The sequence below is a fragment of the Oncorhynchus keta genome, chromosome 2 (assembly GCF_023373465.1).
Source record: "Oncorhynchus keta strain PuntledgeMale-10-30-2019 chromosome 2, Oket_V2, whole genome shotgun sequence".
Classification (NCBI taxonomy): Eukaryota; Metazoa; Chordata; class Actinopteri; order Salmoniformes; family Salmonidae; genus Oncorhynchus; species Oncorhynchus keta.
The window spans coordinates 52,593,611-52,614,689 of record NC_068422.1 but is presented as its reverse complement, the minus strand read 5'-3'; the positions used below and the strand labels follow the sequence as shown (position 1 = coordinate 52,614,689).

Genomic DNA, 21,079 nt, shown 5'->3' with positions numbered 1-21,079 from the left:
CATTAGGGGCAACAGTGAGTGCTGTTACCTTTAAGTAGGTTTCGGTTTTGCTAGGGTGCTGTGGACAGGGATGGCAGATGGGCATAAGGAACTGTCTCTGATTCCAATGGTTGTAAGTTAGAAAGTTGTTTTGAATGTGTTTGTTTTAAGCCTATGCCAAACCTTAACCCTAAACTTAACCTTAAACAACTTGAAATTTGACATTTGGAACAACTTTGAAATGTGATGTTTGAGAAACATGGATGAACTTCTAATTCTGACGTGAGACTGTGAGAGCTGGTTGGTCTGCTACCCTGGTAACTGGGCAATCAGCTGGCCTTCCCACAAGAGCGGCACAGTATGATCCAAAATAACAGCCTGTGCCCAGCAATGCAGTGATACATAGACAACTACACACAAACGTGCATGTGTGCACACCACACACACACAAGAAACATATTTCAGGAGTCACCCCAATTATTATTCAGTAGAGCCTTCAACAGCCAGCTCTTCTTATCCTATACAATTATCCCAAAATGCTTTCATGTTGAAATATGTCTCCACAGGCTTTGATGCTTAACTATAAACCTTTCGTACGCATTCACTTATTAATGCTGTGTTCAAAAGATGTGTATTCAGCGATGAATACAGAATTGTTATGTAGTGTGTTGAGAGAAGTAAGCATAGTTTTGAAGAGAATCGAAGTCATGTATTAAATGGCAAATGACAGATGCTAGATTGAGGAAATCCCTCATCACCAATCAACCGCTGGCACTAAAGAGCTTTGAAATGTGCTATAAAGTTGTCAATCACTTCATTTAATTCGGAAACCTGTTTCACCCCAATGTTACACATATACTATGTTTTGAAGACTGGGAGATTGACGTGACACGTTTGTTGAGAGTGTCAGAATAGAGTAGAATATAATATAACTTTATGAGTCAGAAAGATGGGCAGACAGGCAGACAGATGGGCACACTGGCAGATTGACAGACACGCAGGCAGACAGATTGACAGAAAGGAAGGCAGGTAGATAAGCAGATAGGCGAACAGATGGGCAGCAGGCAGACAGACGGACAGACAAATGGACACAGTCAGATGGACGGACGGACCAGACAGAGACATACAGAACAAAAGGCCTTTCAGTCAATTATTTTGATACTGTACATGACAGACCCACACTTCCCAGCATGCTCAGGTAACCGTATACCCCATACACCCAATCACCCCACTCCCATCATCATCTCCCGTTTCCACCCCTCCATTTCTTGGCCGGTTCATATACTGTTCTCTCAGCTTTCTGGACACAGATCCACAGTCAGGCCTGGCATCACCCATTCGGGTCCCGTTTCCCAATTCTGCCACGCTTGAACTAAATCCCTTCGCTCGCCGCTACAACCCATCACGTCTAACAGCGACAAACTATTGAAACAGTTGAAACGGACATAGGTTTATTGACTTGGACATATTCTGTAGCCCGCTAGTGTTGTGAGTCATCTTATGCAAAGCAAATCTTTGTACCATCATGTCATATTTAAGTAGTTTGTCATTGTTGTATGCACAGTAAATCAAAGTAAAAGGGAAGCAAATGACAGTTGTGTGGTGTTTGTGTGTGTGTGTGTGTGTGTGTGTATGTGTGTATGTGTGTATGTGTGTGTGTGTGTGTGTATGTGTGTGTGTGTGTGTGTATGTTCAGATATGCTGTTACCATCTTTTTATAAAGTTTGTGGATGGACTGACTAAAACTGACAGTTTTGCCTGGTCAACGTCCAAGCAGGAAACCAATCTAGTATAAGATTAATGCATATTTTTCCCCATCTTTTGAGCATAGGAGCCCATTATAAATCATATGGACTATTACTTTAACCGCTGTTGTGTCAACGGCACCATTCTAGTGGAAGTTTGATATGTGTAAGGGGATCTCGAAGGACCTTGGTCAGCGGAGGGTATAGGATGTCAATGAGCCAACATGTATCGACCAGATGTATTGATCCGATATATTGCTGTGATGCCTTGTCTGTCATTCCTTTATCTGACTGGGAATACATAACTCTCTTTGCCTTAGCTTCCCCCCATCCTCTCTCTCTCTACTCCATCATTTTTCACACCATCCCATAACTGCCACTTCCAGCTAAGTGATACGATTCAAGTCGACGATCCTGGAGACAACGTTTATTACTTAAAGCCCATTGTTCTCCGTGTTTAATCTCCAAGTGATCCTTTCCCTCCGCTCTTTCCCAGTGAGGGAGAATAATGAAAATGGTTATTGCCACAGTAAGTTTATTTTAAGCTCAGCAGCGTTTTATTATTTTTATTAGCAAGCATTTGAAAAACCATGCTTCGTCAGGGATCTCTCTCCGGGCGTTGGTTGAGATCCGTGTATTGTCTCCTCCCTCCTTCCCTCCCTCTCTCTCATTCCTCTTTCTTTAGTCACACAGCAACGTGTGTGGGATTGTGCCGTGCCAATTAGTCACTCCAAATACTCTTCCAACAATAGACGGATTATGATCGGCCCATTTTGAAAGAGCATAATGGAGTTGCGCACTGAGGCGTAGCTCAGTGTGTTCACACTGTCAATTGTGTTTGAGAACAAATCCAGTGAAGAATGGTATTAGCAGGACTTCACTTGATTCTATACCCCAGCCATTTTGTCATTTTGAAGCTTGTAGTTTAGCTTCTTTCCCGACCACATTACACAAGTTAATCTTATCAATAGTGAACATTCATTGAAGCACAATTAAATGAACAGTATCAAGTAGGCTGCCTTATAAAAGTAAACATATTAAGCCTAGGCTTGAACTAGACTTTCTATGTTGAACATAGACCAGGACAAGGTTTAGTACCCGGTAAACCAGCCCAAAATGTCAGTGTACTATAGTGGTAACAATTTAGTTGCATACGGTACATTAACAGTAACAAGTGAGAAGCCTTAGACCCAATACAATTGTTGATAGATAGGCTAAGGGCTCGAATCAATCCATATCGCCGAAGTTCAGTGCTATAGTGCAATTGAATTTTAAGGCAATGCTCAACCGGAAACTACCTTTAAATGTCAAGCACGCTATAGCGCTGAACTTTGGCGATACAAATTGAATCGAGCCCTACGGCTCAGTATTGTTTTAGGCCGGGTCTGTGTAGTGTACAGACCAGGGGTTGGTGTCAAATCCATTCACAGGAGGTGGATGGGACTCTGCGGGAAACCATTTCAAACACTTAACCTGAGAACTGGAGTGTGTGTGTGACTGCCTGTGTGTGAAAGAGTCTGTGAGCTTGTGTGCGGGACATGTCAAACACTTAACCCAGACACCGACGTGTTGTCTACCAGTTGTTGACAGATGTTAACCTTCCTCGCCTCTCCCAGGTATCTCTTCATCACTCACTATCCATCCATATCTCACCACTCCCACTCTTTCCCTCCAAACACCCCCAAGAAGACTCCTTTTCCCCCTCATTCTCCCCCCCCCCTTTCTTTTTCTGTCGCACGGATCGAAGCGCAACTTGTTTTTCCCTCTGTGTTTGTCCTCTGCCTCGGCGCTGCGGCAATGATCCACAACAAACATGCATAATGAGCACCTGCACTCGGCGGGTCAATACAGTTTAACCAATCTTATCCACAGATAAACCGGTGTTATGCAGTAGAGGGGTCTCGGATAGCGGGAGAGGGGGTTCGGATAGCGGTAACGGTGGCATTATCTATGTGTGCACTATGGCAGAGGGATGGATATTTGGATGGAGCAGTTGAAAGGCTTTGTAGTACTGCAAAACTTAATAGTGGAAGACACAGATTAAGCGTAACCCTGGACTAAAAAGCACTTTCAAAGGACAATGTCAATTGAGCATGCTTTTAAATCCAGGACTAGGGTCAATCTGTGACAGGGAAACCGAGCCTACAAGTACAGGGCGCTATGCTATTGCTAGGTACCTTTCAGGGACTTAATGTCCGCTACGATTGATAGAGCTGGCTTAAACTAACGGATTAAATAAACTAAACAGACAATAGTTGACATGTAGAACCCAAATTAAGTCTATATTGTATTCAGAGAAATTCTACTTTCGGTTTGAGTTTAGAATCGTGGGGCTCCACAGGCTGGTTTCCTAGACAAGCTTAATGGAGATTTTCCATTGAAATAGCCTTTAAATCTAGGACTAGGCTTTGTTTGTGTCCTGGATGCCAGTCCCATATATCCATATTTTGTTATTGGCCAAGAGGTGTGACTGAGTGGACACAGTCTAAGTGTTTTGTGTGAGAATTTTCACTTTAGGACCAATGGAAAAGTCTACAAATGGGCGAAAGGCATGAAGAGATTAATTGAAGTGACGCCTGTCTCAAGACCTGCTGTGCAGCGCTCTGTAGCACCGAGGGGATTGGGAGCAGAGCAGCAGAATAAGGATTTCCATATTTGATGGACTAATAAAGTACTATTATTCTGTGAAGAACTCCCCCTCAATACACAAGTACCATTGAATCACGTTCACATCCGAACCCCAGTGTCCCGAATCCCCTGTTGAATCCAACCCTGCAGTCTTACGTTCTCTAGGGCTTATTGTCTCTTCTGTATGCAGTACCCCTAAGAAAATAAAACAAGTATTTGGTGAATGAACTGAGTTTCATTCATTTCTTACTTTAGTTCTTCAAATAACTCACAGGAAAGCTGGGAGGGGGTCTGTGATGAAAATCCACTTTCTGTTGAACTGCGAGACTCGTTGCATCTCCCTACTCTGGCAATAAAGGAAGGGAATAGAGGAAGATACTGTACGCTGGTGTGCCATCGCTCCTCCACGGGGAACTCTGGAAAAAGAAAAGCTGGTGAGGAGAAAGAGGGTGATGATTTCCCATGACTAATGTCAGAGAGAGAAAGACTGCTGCTCTGCTCTGGCGTTTACCTACTTCCAGTGTATTTCTCTTTCTCCTCTCTCTTCCAATTCCTCCTTTTCTCTCTTGCTCTCTCCCGATCTCTCTCTGCAACTTCCAATGTGTTCCTCTGCTCCTTTTTCCCCTCACTTTCTCTCCCACATCCAGCATTCCCGTCCATCCCCAGTTTCAACTGCACTCTGCTAACAAAGTTCTCTCACTCACTCACTCACTCACTCACTCACTCACTCACTCACTCACTCACTCACTCACTCACTCACAAGTTTTATTATTTCACACAGGGGTGAAGTTTTCCCTATGTACAAATCAAATCAAATCAAATGTATTTATATAGCCCTTGGTACATCAGCTGATATCTCAAAGTGCTGTACAGAAACCCAGCCTAAAACCCCAAACAGCAAGCAATGCAGGTGTAGAAGCACGGTGGCTAGGAAAAACTCCCTAGAAAGGCCAAAACCTAGGAAGAAACCTAGAGAGGAACCAGGCGATGTGGGGTGGCCAGTCCTCTTCTGGCTGTGCCGGGTGGAGATTATAACAGAACATGGCCAAGATGTTCAAATGTTCATAAATGACCAGCATGGTCGAATAATGATAAGGCAGAACAGTTGAAACTGGAGCAGCAGCACAGTCAGGTGGACTGGGGACAGCAAAGAGTCATCATGTCAGGTAGTCCTGGGGCACGGTCCGAGGGCTCAGGTCCTCTGAGAGAGAGAAAGAAAGAGAGAATTAGAGAGAGCATATGTGGGGTGGCCAGTCCTCTTCTGGCTGTGCCGGATGGAGATTATAACAGAACATGGCCAAGATGTTCAAATGTTCATAAATGACCAGCATGGTCGAATAATAGTAAGGCAGAACAGTTGAAACTGGAGCAGCAGCATGGCCAGGTGGACTGGGGACAGCAAGGAGTCATCATGTCAGGTAGTCCTGGGACATGGTCAAATCTAGGATAAGCTTCCCTCCCCCAACCTTGAACATTAGTGGGAAAAATGCTGAACTGACCCAAGATCAGCGTCAACACAATAACAACACCTCTTTGTTTGTTCCTTAAGAGATTCTTTGAAATCTGACACAAAGTTGCTGGATAACATTCAAATCAAATTTTATTTGTCACGTGATCCTCAACACAGTGGCCCCTCAGTGGTGCGTGCTCAGTCCCCTCCTGTACTCCCTGTTTCACTCATGACTGCATGGCCAAGCATGACTCCAACACCATCATTAAGTTTGCCAAAGACACAATAGTGGTAGGCCTGATCACCGACAACCATGAGACAGCCTATAGTGAGGAGGTCAGAGACCTGGCAGTGTGGTGCCAGGATAACAACCTCTCCCTCAACGTTATCAAGAAAAAGAAGATGATTGTGGACTAAAGAAAAAGGAGGACCGAGCACGCCCCCATTCTCATCGACTGGGCTGTAGTGGAGCAGGTTGACAGCTTCAAGTTCCTTGGTGTCCACATCACCAACAAACTATTATGGTCCAAACACAACTATTGCCCCTCAAGAGACTGAAAAGATTTTGCATGTGTCCTCAGTTCTTCAAAAGGTTCTACAGCTGCACCATCGAGAGCTGGTTACATCACCGCCTGGAATGGCAACTGCTCGGCCTCCGACCGCTAGTCACTACAGAGTGCTAATGGCCCAGTACATCACTGGGGCCAAGCTTCCTGCCATCCAGGACCTCAATACCAGGCTATACCAGTGTCCGAGGAAGGCCCTAAAAATTGTCAAAGACTCCAGCCGCCCTAGTCATAGACTGTTCTCTCTGCTACCGCACAGCAAGCGGTACCGGAGCACCAAGTCTAAACAGCTTCTACCACCAATTCATAAGACTCCTGAACATCTAATCAAATGGCTACCCAGACTATGTGCATTGCCCCCCCCCCCCTTTTACGCCGCTGCTAATCTGTTATTATCTGCACATAGTCACTTTAATAACTCTACCTACATGTACCTTTTACCTCGACTAACCGGTGGCCCCGCTCATTGACTCTATACCGGTACCCCCGTATTTCGTCTCGCTATTGTTTTTTTACTGCTGCTTGTAAGTAAACATTTCACTGTCATTTCACTGTCAATTTGATTATCCGTGTCGTTCAGCTGTTAATGTCTCGTTGGTAGGATAGTCTTGATCGGATCTCATCCATTTTGTTATCCACGTTGGCTAATTGGACTGATGGTAGAGGTGGGTTACCCACTCAACGTCGGATTCTTACAAGGCACCCCGACCTGCATCTCAGTTTCTTCTTTATGTAAATGACGGGGATATGGGCCTTGTCCGGTGTCTATAGTAAATATTTTGCGTCTGACTCGTTAAAGATAAAAATCTTTGTCCAGTACGAGGTGAGGAATCGCTGTCCTGATATACAGAAGCTTTTTTCGGTCATCAGATAAGGTGAAAAAACAGACAATAGCACCATTGGTTAGGAGCACGTAAAACGGCAGCCATCTCCTACAGGGCCATCTCTACAGTCTGTAACCCACTCCTGTTGACCAGGAGTGCATTATAATTGTATTTAGTCAACCAGGTCAAGGTTATACCATCGTACCATGGTAGACAGATCGACTTTATCATTGGTTCATCAGGTATACACACACATAAAGAGCACAGCCACACACACGCACTCAGTCACTAACCATCGACAGTACACACACATACACAAACCATTGAGTCAGTAATTATTGACAACAGGTTCCCACACCTAATTCCTAACCTTCCCCTCCTTGTCCGATCAATGAGAAACAGCTGTCTCCATATGCGCAGACAAACAAACCTGAATAAGCAACGAGTGTTTAAAAGCGCCCAGCTAATCCTATAATCCCAAGTGTGCGTTGTAATTTACACATCCCAAATGGCACCCTATGCCCTATTTAGTGCACTAATAGTGCACTATTCGTGCACTATTTATACCATATGGAATCCCATAGGGCTCTGGACAAAAGGCATGCACTAAATAGGGAATAGGGTGCCATTTGGGATGCTACAGCCTACACATCCCCTGTCCCTCAGTCTAGTGCTATGCTATTATATCCCAGCTCACACTGTTATCAGGAATGACCTCTCTGATAGTAGGAGGATGAAGTTAGTTGTCCTGTAGAGGTTGATATGAAAGTGTTTAATCAGGCTTTAATTGTTTAATTGATTAGTTTGTTTAATTGACATTGATCTTTGTGATAGTGTTTAGCAAAGATCAACGTATAGAGGTGGTGGGTTTTTATAGGCTCTTGATTGTCGTTTTTTACTCAAAAGAGGTTTTTAGCATGAAAAGCTGCTTTTTCACAAGATGAAAATAATGAAAGCAGTAAACAAACTGAACAAAGTGCAGAATGGATAATACAGTGAAGGATGCCAATTTAAACATAACCTCTGTGTCTACACTCTGAGAATAAAGGGTTCTCTGGGAGTCCCCATAGCAGAACCCTTTTTGGTTCCAGGAGAGCCTTCTTTGGCAAGGGTTCTACATAGAGCCCAAAAGGGTTCTTATACCTGGATCCAAAAAGGGTTCTTCAAAGGGTTCTCCTATGAGGACATCCAAAGAACCCTTATAGGTTCAAGATGTATTAAGGTAATATCTCCATTTCTATCTTTGTCTGGAGAAAGGCCCCTAGGCCGAAAAGTGGACTGCTATGTCCACCAGAGCTCCGTACACTTTTACCCCCATCTCCCAGATGTCAATACCTTCAAAGCGCTTCTCGTTTCAGATATTTTATTGTGAAGCATATAATATATACAATTAAACAGTGACAGGATTTTGTTTTATACAGAAGAAAATAAGCATAGGGTGAATAAACAAAATAAGTACATCAAAAATGTTATGCAGAGAAAAGGAAAAATCCCCTGACAGACAACCAAAATAACAAAAATATTCCTACCCAACATCACCGTAAAGAGGCACCCCTGGCAAGCTCCCCCCTCCCTCTCAGGCACTCCACATGTCCCCCGCAGCTGCCTCCACCCAGCCCCCCACATGCCTCCCACTCAACTCCAATTGCCCATGGATAAAAAAAAAGTGCACGTGGTTCAATTTTATTCAGCTAATATATCCTAAAGGTAGTGGAGGAAGGGTTGCCAATTATTTTCAAATTTGGTCATTTGGGAGAAGCACTGTAGAAAGGTTATAGATCAATGTTTTTGGCTGGGTATAGTATATATTCACTCTATACTATAGTATACTATACTCTGAGCCTAACTAACCAACTCAATCCTTTGCCCCCTGCAGGTGCGGTGGACAAAGACAGCAGGCAGCGCCTCTGACAAGTTCCAGGAGACGTCCATCTACAACGAGACGCTGCGCATCGAGGGCATCCAGCGGGTGCAGGGCGGCCGCTACTACTGCAAGGCCGACAACGGGGTGGGGGTGGCTGCCATCAAGTCCATCCGGGTAGACGTGCAGTGTAAGTCGGCAGGGAACGCCGCGATCGATCCCTCCACTGCCCCCCCCCCAATCCATTCCCAGAATGAGTCATTCTCAGAATTTATGTCTGGAATTTGGGAGGATCTTGGCAGGAAAATGGTGGCAAATTTCTAAATGGGAATGAGCTCTCTGGGAGTATCTGTTAGGGATATTTAGATGGTAAAAGGGGTGGAGGTTTTGATATTGAAGTTGTTAGCTTTGGGTGGGAAAACTTCAAAGGGACTTGGGCACGTGTCAAACTCATTTCACAGAGGGCTGAGTGGCTTCGGGTTATTGCTCCTCCCTTGTACTTGATTGATAAATTTGTCTAGGACTTTATATATATATATATATATATATAGAGAGAGAGAGATTTTATTTTAAACAGGAGACACTAGGCCCTCCATTGAATGGGTTTGACACCCCTGTACTAGGGTGTTTGTAGGGTAAACGTTAGTTGGGTAGAAGGGAGATTTCCTTTGACTGTTTTAGTCATAGGAGAGGAGAAAGGAAGAAGATACAAATATGGATATTCCTGGAGAGGCTAGCAGTGGCGGGATCTAAAGGAGAGCATGGGAGAGTTAGTCCAGGTGGCACGTGGCCACCCTGTGAACGGGGCCTCGTGCTGCTGCCTGTTGCCGCCGACCCACTGTCCCCCTGAATCAGGGGCCAGGTCAGGGCCCTCAGCCAGTCTTGGTATAGTGCCCCATACTGCATTGCACAGATGTGATATCTCTAAAACCCTTTAACATTATCCAGACCTGCCATTCACCCCAATTACAGCACAACACAGCACAGGATCAGGATAGGCACACATTATTTTTTAACCTTTGTGCTCTTTGACATTGTACATAATGTTTTCCCTACTATTACCTTGTCCATCATCCTTCAACAAAAAGCATCACAAAGATCCTATACCGCTATTGCCAGCTCGGTCTGTCTTTTAGTCTTCTGGTCCTCGGAGGGCGGTAATTGCGGGGCGAGTGAACAGAGAGAGCTGCGGTGCTGACAGGGGAGGCAGAGGGTAACCAGTAGTGACGTGTGACGCTTGTTCAATTTTCCCTCCCCGCCGCACCTCAGTGTGCTCGCCGGGTGACTTTGGAAGTGAGGGAGAGAAAGAGAGGCAGTAATTAGAGTGAGCAAGAGGGCCGGCAGGCAGCGGAGAGCCTCCACCTCTCCTCCTCTTCTGCCACCCTTACCCCCCTCTTTTTCTACACCTTGGTCTTATGGTGTGCAGAGATGGTGGGGGAGAGGAAAGGGGATCCAGGCATTGTGGGACTGAGGGGGGGTGGAGTTAAGAGAGAAATGGCAGATATAGAAAGGCACGGAGTAAAGAAGTAAGAGAGAGAGAAAGAGAGGGACACAGAGGGAGAGAGAGAAAGCACAGAGAAAAAAAAGAGCGAAAGAGAGGAGACAGACACAGACCAAGACAGAAGAGAGTCAAGGTGAACCAGGGGGTAGGTCTGGTTTCAGGTCTCCTTTGGGAACAGTAGACAGCTGGATATCATGGGCCATAATATCATGTCCCCACAGTCAGTGAAGGAGAGAGATGGAGAGCAAAAGGAGGGTAGAGGGTTCGGCGACAGGAGGGAGAGAGAGCATAGAAAGAGAGAGAGAAAAGCCTTAGAAAATCCACACGCTCTCTTTTCTCAGCTCTGGCCAATTTAATCCCTTTGCGACATCTGTTTACAATGATCTTTTTGAAGTTATGAGCCAGATACGTTTTCTCACTGCTGCCTCACTGCAAAGTTTGTTTGACATCATTTCACGTGCTACCTACAGGAGTATAAAGAGACACTTGGATTTTGTCAATTGAGCCCAACCCTGCATACTAACCATGTCTCACACCCTCTCTCTCCTTCTGTGACTGCATGCACATGTGTGAGTTTGTGTGTGTGAGTGTAAGGTTGCATGTTTGTTTGTGTGACACAGGTCAGTGCGAGGTTAAAGGGATACTTCAGGATTTTGGCAGTGCCCCAAACAGTCAAGCATACACGCACTCACACATGGTCACAAACTGACATATGCTCACGCAGTCACAGAAAGAGAGAGCGAGGGTGTGAGACATGGCTAAAATGCAGGGTTGGGCTCAATTCAGAATTTTGGAATTGACTCCCATTGAACTCACAAGTTGAAATTCGCATTGAATTGGCCACACCCCACAGGATGTAGAATTTGAGTTTGAGTGACAGAAAGTATAATTTAATTCAGTGCCATTCATAGAAATTATACTCAGTCATAGAACATGAAAGAGAATATATCATTTTTCTCTGGAAACAATGTTCATATACTCCTTTAACCTCTGTGCTTAGAATAGTCAATTAATTTTCCACTCCACCAACCATTTCATTTGTTTGGCTTCTTGTTGAAGGCCTCAAGATCAACATGATCCTAAATTAATGCATTCTGTGAAATGTAGTATTTTTCCAATATTTAACTAAATGTAAGTGATTAATGAAATATAATATTTGCATACAGGTTTTGGTTTTGTTTGTCCTGAAAATATACAAGTCTTTATCTTTAATGTTTGCAGATCGCGAAGAACAGCAGGAGAGATAAATACTCATTTAGAGGAAGGGAAGGAAGTATAAAAACAAAATTGGAGGGAGTAAGCTAAATTAGACTAGCTCTGAGGGAGGAGAGTCCACTGAGAGTGATATAATACCTGCGGTTAAATCAAAATGACCTATACAATTATCAAACTATCCATCATGAAATTGTTTCTTATACTGTATGCGGTGTAGTTAAATCCACCTAGAAACAAATATGTTCCATTGTGTTTTAGTACAAGTTATGTACACAAATGTACTCCAAGATGTAGAGCAGACAGGCGTCCATGTTTACAAACTCCATCATTGTTCACGAAATCTCAATTAACCTTGATTGACAGACACCTCATTATCATTGACCTCTCACCTCTGACTTTCCATGCAATGTCAGTTGATGGCTGGCTGAACCTTGACCTTTGGCACTCTGACCAGTGAGACAATGGGCCAGTGGGCGGGCGGGAGTTTAACTTGTTGCCTCTACTGTTGGATGGACTTGGTTCAGGGACCCATGCTAAAACACCCTATAGCGCTTCCTACCTTAGCATAGCCCTCTCCAAAGACCCACCGGAGGATCCACACAGGTAAGGGGGTCTTGGAGGCAGGGTATCCCGGGATAGGATGGGGAAAGGAGGTAGGTGGTCATGCTGTGGTGGTAGTGGTGGTTCTATGGGGAAAGCTATGGCTTGTGGTATGTGGGTTGGTGTACGCCGATGAATACTGGCCTTCTAGAATAGTTGAATATAGTCCTATTATGGTACTGTACTATGGTCTATAAGGATGAAATGAGGATAAACAATTTGTCATGTCAATACTGTGACCTGGAATGAATCCTGTAGCACTCACACCACTCACACCTAGTGAGCATCGGATGATCATCATAGGATGTCCTCTATATGTAGGCAATCACTCGGTGAGTGTTATTACATGTAACCTAAGAAAGGCTCTTCGCTAGCATGTGGGTTGAGCACCAACTCCGGTTTGTCCCTGGTCGCTAGTAGTTGGCATCACACTCATCCTCCGCACGCACACACACACACACGATAGCAAGAGGCACAGACCGTGGCACAGAATGGGAATGAGGAAGCCAATCACATTGTGATCCCCTTAGAACTGTGTGTGGGTGGGTACACCTAGGCTGGCGAACACACACACACAGATAAACACATAAGGACACACAAACCGATACAAGGAATTCCATGCTCTCTCACACAACGTCCAGTGGCCAATCCTAAATTGCTGCCCACTCTCCTCAGTGTGTGTGTGTTCCACCTCCCCCCATGCTTGCAAGTATGTGTGTGTATGAGGGAGAGAGGGAAAGTAGAGGAGGAGGTAAAGAAACATAAGCTCTGACCTTTCTGTCTGAGCCAGGCTTCGGCTCTCTGAATCATGAACCAACCAGTAAAAAAAGGATCGCTGTCAAAACTTCTCATCTCTCTGTCCTCTCTCTCTACTTCTCTCTCCCTCTTTTTCTGTCAGGCTGTATGACTGTCTCTTTCCTCTATCTCTCTGTACCTTTCTCTCTTTACCCCCTCTTTCTCTCCCTACTGTATGTCTCCTCTCTTCTCTCTTTCTGTCTCATGTTCTCCTCTGTATCTCTTTCTCTACAGATTGTTCGCTGGAAATGTTTGGATACATGATAGTCAATTAGAGCATAGTATTGGAGGGTATGGGAGCTAGGGGGGCTTAAGGGGAGGGAGAGGGATTGGCAGGTACATATAAGAGTGTAAGAAAAATGGATGAGTTGAGATATGGGAAGTATATACCCTCACTTATTACCAGTGTGGCATTCTTTTAATGTGTTTTTTTTTTGTGAGACCTGACCGAATTCAGATAGAAATGGGAGATACAGTAGATCTCTCATTCTCATTGAAAGCAAGTCTGATAAGAGATCAATCCTTTCTATGTGATATTTCTATGTTTCCCTCTTTTGTTTCTGCTTCTTTTTTTACTGTCGGTTTTATACGGTACTTCTGCTTAACATACAAAATGTTTGGTTATTGAAAAATATATTTCATATGCATCGGTTTAGATGGTACAATGATTGTCTTGGGTCATTTTAGATTTTTTGAAATGAGGAAATGGCAGAGCATATTGCACCTTTAAGAGACCCCAATGGGAGAATGTCAACAGAGAAGAGAGACAGGATAAATACAAGTCCCAGTCAGACAATATAACAGTATGCAACTTTTACATTATGAAACACATTCATAAAACTTTGTGGGAGACAATTTATTTTACACAGTGATTCAGTCACAACACACAACCTCACTAACTGAAAGCAATCCGTTCTTGGCAAGACAGCACAAACAGATCTGGAACCAGGCTAGCTATATCTCTGATTTCCTCTGAAGTGCCTTTGAGTTGAAAAGTGACTCACAAACTCTACTACACGTCCAGTCTTCTGTGAAAGCGGCAAATGTTCAGTGACTCTTGCCCTAAGGTGTGTTACGAATCCGACAGCTTCCCTCTGTTTTGTAACGAAACTGTTCTTTTATGCCAATCTCAAACTCAGCCTAACACAGAGGATGTGCTGCAGGGTTCAAATGTGAGTGGATGAGGTTGAGAAGGTGACAGGCTGCTTGCATGTCTTGTTGGGTATGTATGGGTGTATGAGCTGAATGTTGTTTGATTATGCTGACAATCTGGCATTGTTGTCGGCCTTGATTGCATCATTACATTGTCCCGCCATGTGAACTCAGCCCTGTGTGTGTGACACTGTGTGTGTATGTGCCTTTCTTGTGTGTAAGCGCGCACCTCTAAATGTGTGTACCACTTTCTGTGTGTGTGTGTACAAATTTCTGTCTGTGTGTGTGTAGCCAAGCAACTCGCCGTCGATGCCTCCCATGAGTTCCAACACACGGCCACTGCGCCAATGCCAAAGCCTCCAATAAATAAACACACACACACACACACACACACACTGAGGCAAGGTCGGGTCTAGCGTATGAGGGAGCCTTGAATCCATGAGAGCTTTGTTGCACTTACCTCCCACTCTGAGGCTTTCTGAGGCTTCTGCCATTGTCAGATAGAATAGCGGTGCACTGTACCGTAGCTTCGCACAGCCAGCTTAGCTGTGTTTTTGTACACACTGAAGAATAGGAACAGGGACGGCTCTTGCCTTTTGGGGGCCCCAAGCGTGACTTGGTTGGGGGGGTCCCCACTAGGCAAAACATTTTAGTAGCCCTCCTCGACGTGTTTGATCATATTTTCTGCAATTATACACATTTTGTCATGGGGTGGAGGATTTTTTTTGTGCAATTTTAAAACAAATTTCCTGCAATTCTCACTATTTTGCCATGGGGTAGAGAGAAATGATTGCATGTTAAAGCTATTTGATAGTGTCTTCAGAAAGTATTCATACCCATTAACTTATTGCACATTTTGTTGTGTTACAGCCTGAATTCAAAATGCATTCAATCAAATTTTTCTCACCCATGACAAAGTGTAAACTTGGTTTTAGAAATTTTTGTACATTTATTGAAAATTAAATACAGAAATGTCATTTACATAAGTATTCACACCCCTGAGTCAACACCTTTGGCAGTAATTACAGCTGTGAGTCTTTCTGATTTAGTCTCTAAGAGCTTTGCACACCTGGATTGTATAATTTTTTAAAGTTAGTTGTTGATCATTGCTAGACAGCTTGTAGTGGCTTCCTTTAGTCTTTACCATAGCCACTGCCCAAGCCTGAAGTGGGGTTTCCAAACGGCCAAACATTCAATGAATGACATCCAGGGATATGGTGCAACGAAAATGTTTATTCTTCTTATATCTAACAAATTAATGATTCTCAAATCAACTTAAAGCATAGAATACTTAATATGGAAGATACATATTATGACCTGTCTGTGTGTCTGTATGGTCAAAACTATACCGCTCCCGCATTTAGCAAGGACTCCCTCTCCCGAAGGCCCAACTTCCTGCCTTTATCCTAACACACTTACCACAATACAATGAATAGGCAAGAGGGGGGGCCAAAAACTGAGATACACTAACAACAAATGAATATATCTCAATCGGGTAAATATACATCATAAAGGTACGTACCTAATATTTCATAATGTACATTAATATTTCATATATTTACACAAATATACATGGAGCTCCGTATGTTCAGTCTTTTATACAAATATGCCCAAATCGGCTCTAACACAGCTATTTTCATGTCTTGCCATATATTTTCAAGACAATTTCAGTCAATTGTAACTAGACCACTCAGGAACATTCAATGTCCTCTTGGTAAGCAAATCTAGTGTACTGTATACTTCACCTTGTGTTTAAGGTTATACTCCTGCTTAAAGGTGAATTTGTTTATCAGCGTCTGTTGGAAAGCAAACTGAACCAGGTTTTCCTCTAGGATTTTGTCTGTGCTTAGTCTCCTCTACCAACTGAAAATGATTTTCTACTTAAGGATTCCTTTTCTTTTTAGAAGAAAAAACCTCCCTATTCCTTGCCGATGTCAAGCATACCCATAACATGATGCTGCCAACACCATGCTTGAAAATATAAAGAGGGCTACTCAGTGATGTGTTGGATTTGCCCCGAACATAACACTTTGTATTCAGGACATAGTCAATTTCTTTGCTACATGTTTTGCAGTTTTACTTTACTGCCTTATTGCAAAAAAATATTTGCATTCTGTACAGGCTTACTTCTTTTCATTATGTTTGTTAGGTTAGTATTGTGGAGTAACTACAATGTTGTTGATCAGTTCTCATATCCCAGCCATTAAACTTTGTATCTGTTTTAAAGTCAACACTGGCCTCATAGTGAAATCCCTGAGTGGTTTCCTTCCTCTCTGGCAACTGAGTTACGAAGGACTCCTGTATCTTTGTAGTGACTGGGTGAAATGATACACAATCCAAAGTAATGAATAACTTCACCATGATCAAAGAGATAATCAATGTCTGCTTTCTGTATTTTATTAGAAAACCTCCCTGGTCTGTGGTGTTGAATCTGCGTTTGAAGTTCACTGCTCAACTGAGGGACCTTACAGATATGTGTATGTGTGGGGTACAGAGATGAGGTAGTCATTCAAAACACTTCTATTGCATACAGCCATGCAACTTATTAAGTCAATGTTCACTCTTGATCTTATTTAGGCTTGCCCTAAAAATACATTTCAGCTTTTCGTTTTTTATTAATTTGCAAAAATGGCTAAAAACATAATTCTACTTTGACCTGCCTACACACAACTATGGGATATTGGCTGGCCAGTGACACAACATCTCAATTTAGTATACATTTTAAATGCAGGCTGGTAACACAACAACATGTGGAAAAAGTCAAGGAGTTTTCACTTTTGGATAAATACTTTGATGGCACTGTACTATATATGATTGAGAATGACTAACAAAAGCAATGTCAGGTGCCCGGTTGGTTTTCGGCCATGATTTCTAAAAGTTTAGATAGCTGTCTAGACTATTTGCAAATCTTGAAATTGTTAGCTAACATGGCTAATTGAGTGACTGTCAGTGAAAAAGAGAAAAACTGCTGATGCACAATTTAGAAATTGTACCTGGTGTATTCTGCCATTCTTACTCTCCACAGGAAGTTGAGACTCTGACCGAGTTCCTTTTTGTGGGGGGTTTGGAGCCCCCTTGAGTCTGGGGGCCCTAAGTGACCGCTTATGTCACTTGTGCCTGGAATCTGAATAGGACTTGTAGCACCGCTCTGAAAAGACAGCTGTACGTACGTGAGAGGAAAGCTGTAGCATATATGTATTGTATGAGCGTGTAGTGTTGTGTGTCGAACTCTGTGTATTTACCACCCGTGAAAAAAGTCAGTATTCGACATCCATCCATGTCTGAGGATGTTGGGAGATGACTTGGAAAAAGGCCACTAAGGGCTACAGTGAGCGCTGTTACCTTCAAGTAGGTTTCAGTTTTGCTAGGGCGTTGTGGATAAAGGATGGGCATAAGTATCTGCCTCTGGTGTCGAAGCCTGCACATATGAATCCAGCGATAGAAAGGAGTTTGAGATTTATTTTTCAGCCTATCCCAAACCTTATCCCTCTCCTGGTATAGGGGACGCTTGCCAAAAGCCAGGGAAAATGCAGTGCGGCAAATTCAAATAAAATGATATAAAAATTGAACTTTCATTAAATCACACATGTAAGATACTAAATACTTTAGGTAATTTTAAATGTTAATAATCGATCAAATTGAAGACGGGTCTATCTGTTTTCAATACAGGAAGACAACATACCAAGCTACTTTTCAAGTCTTGCGCAACTCTCAACAGTGTTACGCAGTTCCTAGATTGCAGTACTTCTTCATTGCACAAAATAATAACCTCAATCCAATTCCAAAGACTGGTGACATCCAGTGGAAGCAGTAGGAACTGAAAACAAGTTCCTAAGAAATATTGTTTCCCAATGTGAATTCACTGAACAGACAGAGACCAAAAAAAAAAAAAATCTGAACGGTTAGTCCTCGGGGTTTTGCCTGCTACATAAGTTCTGTTATACTCACAGACATGATTCAAACAGTTTTAGAAACTTCAGAGTGTTTTCTATCCAAATCTTCTAATAATATGCATATTACTTTGAAAAAAACGTTGACATTTAAGAAAGATGAATGAACGTCTAATTCTGACGTGCCAATGTGAGAGCTAGTTGATGTGTACAGCGGTCGGTCTGTGTGTAAGATTGGGCTGTTTTGTCACCGAGAAGGAGAAACATCATACACACACAATGCAGTCATTTTCCATTTGCTCTTCTATTCCCAGTCTGCATAACCTTCCCTCCTTATTTCTCTTTGTTCACTCTGTCCTCTCAGAGCCCCCCTCCCACACGCACACACTGTGCAGCCATTGAGCATCGTGTTTGAGAGCTGTTTGGGCAAATCACGCGACATATCTTCCACTAATTGGCACCCGACAGGAGCTGGCAAGCATTTTTGCATGCCACCTCTGGTGCCAATCTCACCCCATAACACAACAGCCCCATCACACGCACCCAGAGTCACACACACACAAAACAAACTACCATGGCTCTCCGCTGCTGCTTCCTCCTGCCTAGCGACCCAACGTACCTCTCACCCAGGCGGCCCTGATGAAAGGAAAATACTTCCTTAGCTATGGAATTTTCATAGCCGCCTAATAAACAACCCCCAGCCGTGTTAAAGTTATTCACTTAGTTTAAAAAAAATGTGTCAGTGAGTTCCAGGCTCTGCGTATACAGTTAGCTAATTGTGCTAATGCGAGCTGCGCTCGTGTAGCAAAATTAGGAGTTGGTTTAGCCCTCTGTCGACCAATGTGAAGTGCAATGTAGGAAGATTTTAACAAGGAGTGTAGAAAAGATGCAGTGGCATATTAATGGGGTGTGTGCATTAAAAGTTAGCTAATTGTGCTAACATAAGCTATGCTAATTTAGCAAAATGTGGAGTTGGTTTAGCTCTCTAAGAAATGTTAAGTGCAAAGGGGGTAGTCTCTGGAGTGTGTATGTGTAGGATTTTAATGAGGAATTTATAGGGTGCAGTTGTGTTTTAGTGGTGTGTGTGTGTACAGAAACAAGACTGCATGCTGTTGCCATGTGTTGTATATTATATCACTCATATGCAGAGAGTAGCTTGTGAGCTCGGATGAATATGTACCCCACATATTATAATATATCAACTATATCAAAATATTCACTTGGTTGCTGTTTTTTTAGTTGATGAGAATGACAAATAAAATGCTGTTTATCGCTCCTTCGGAAAGTATTCAGGCTCCTTGACTTGTTCTACATTTTGTTACATTACAGCCTTATTCTAAAATGTATTAAATTGTCCCCCAATCAATCTACACACAATACCCCATAATTATAAGGCAAAACCAGGTTTAGAAATTGTGGTAATTTATAAAAAATAAAATAAATACAATTTCACAAGTATTCAGACCCTTTACTCAATACTTTGTTGAAGCACCTTTTGCAGTGATTACAGCTTCTTCGGTAGGACGCTATAAACTTGGCACACCTGTATTTGGCGAGTTTCTCCAATTCTTCCTGATCCTCTCACGCTCTATTAGGTTGGATGGGGATCATTGCTGCACAGCTATTTTCAGGTCTCATCAGAGATGTTCGATCGGGTTCAGGTCCAATGCTCTGGCTGGGTCACTCAAGAACATTGAGACTTGTCCCGGAGCCACTCCTGCGTTCTCTTGGCTGTGCATTTAAGGTCGTTGTCCTGTTGGAAGGGGAACCTTCGTCCTCGTCTGAGGTCCTGAGCGCTCTGGAGCAGGTTATGTAGGATCTCTGTACTTTGCTCTGTTCATCTTTGCCTCGATCCTGACTAGTCTCCAAGTCCCTGCCGCTGAAAAACATCCCCACAGCGTGATGCTACCACCACCATGCTTCACCGTAGGGATAGTGCCAGGTTTCTTTCAGATGTGACACTTGGCATTCAGGCTAAAGAGTCCAATCTTGTTTTCATCAGACCAGAGAATCTTGTTTCTCGTGGTCCGAGAGTCTTTAGGTGCCTTTTGACAAACTCCAAGAGGGCTGTCGTGCCTTTTAATGAGGAGTGGCTTCCGTCTGGCCACTCTACCATAAAGGCCTAATTTTGGAGTGCTGCAGAGATGGGAGAACCTTCTAGAAGGACAACCACCTCCACAGATGAACTCTAGAGCCCTGTCAGAGTGACCATGGTGTTCTTGGTCTCCTCCCTGACCAAGGCCCTTCTCCCCCGATTGTGCAGTTTGGCTGGGAGGCCATCTCTGGGAGGAGTCTTGGTAGTTCCAAACTTCCATTTAAGAATGATGGAGGCCATTGTGTTCTTGGGGACCTTCAATGCTGCAGAAATGTTTTGGTACCCTTTCCCAGAGCTGTGCCTCAACACGATCCTGTCTTGGAGCTCTACGGACAATTCCTTCGACCTCATGGCTTGGTTTTTTCTCTGACATGCACTGTCAACTGAGGGACCTTTATATATAGACAGTTGTGTGCCTTTATAAATCATGTCCAATCAATTGAATTTACCCCTGGTGGACTCCAATCAAGTTGCAGAAACTTCTCAAGGATGATCAATGGAAACCTGAGCTCAATTTTGAGTCTCATTTCAAAGGGTCTGAATGTTTGTTTATTTTTAATACATTTGCAAACATTTTCACTTTGTCATTATGGGATATTATGTGTAGGTTGAAAAAAAACTGCAATCCATTTTAAAATAACTTAACAAAATGTATAAAAAGTCAAGGGGTCTGAATACTTTTCGAAGGCACTGTATATGAAGCCATACCTGTGGTAAGTAGGGGTCTACACTACTTCAGGAAGGAAGGAGTGATGCTAACATAGCCTAGCCTGGCAGA

At 43.3% G+C, this 21,079-nt stretch overlaps 1 protein-coding gene across 1 annotated transcript in view; it reads left to right on the top strand.

Moving 5' to 3' along the window:
* The window catches only part of LOC118402723 (MAM domain-containing glycosylphosphatidylinositol anchor protein 1-like), a 416,200-nt gene that overhangs the window by 123,443 nt on the left and 271,678 nt on the right, over window positions 1-21,079 (top strand). The window contains exon 4 of the mRNA XM_035800916.2: window positions 9,069-9,243. Coding sequence (XP_035656809.2) covers window positions 9,069-9,243 — 175 coding nt within the window. The remainder of the gene's footprint in view (window positions 1-9,068; window positions 9,244-21,079) is intronic.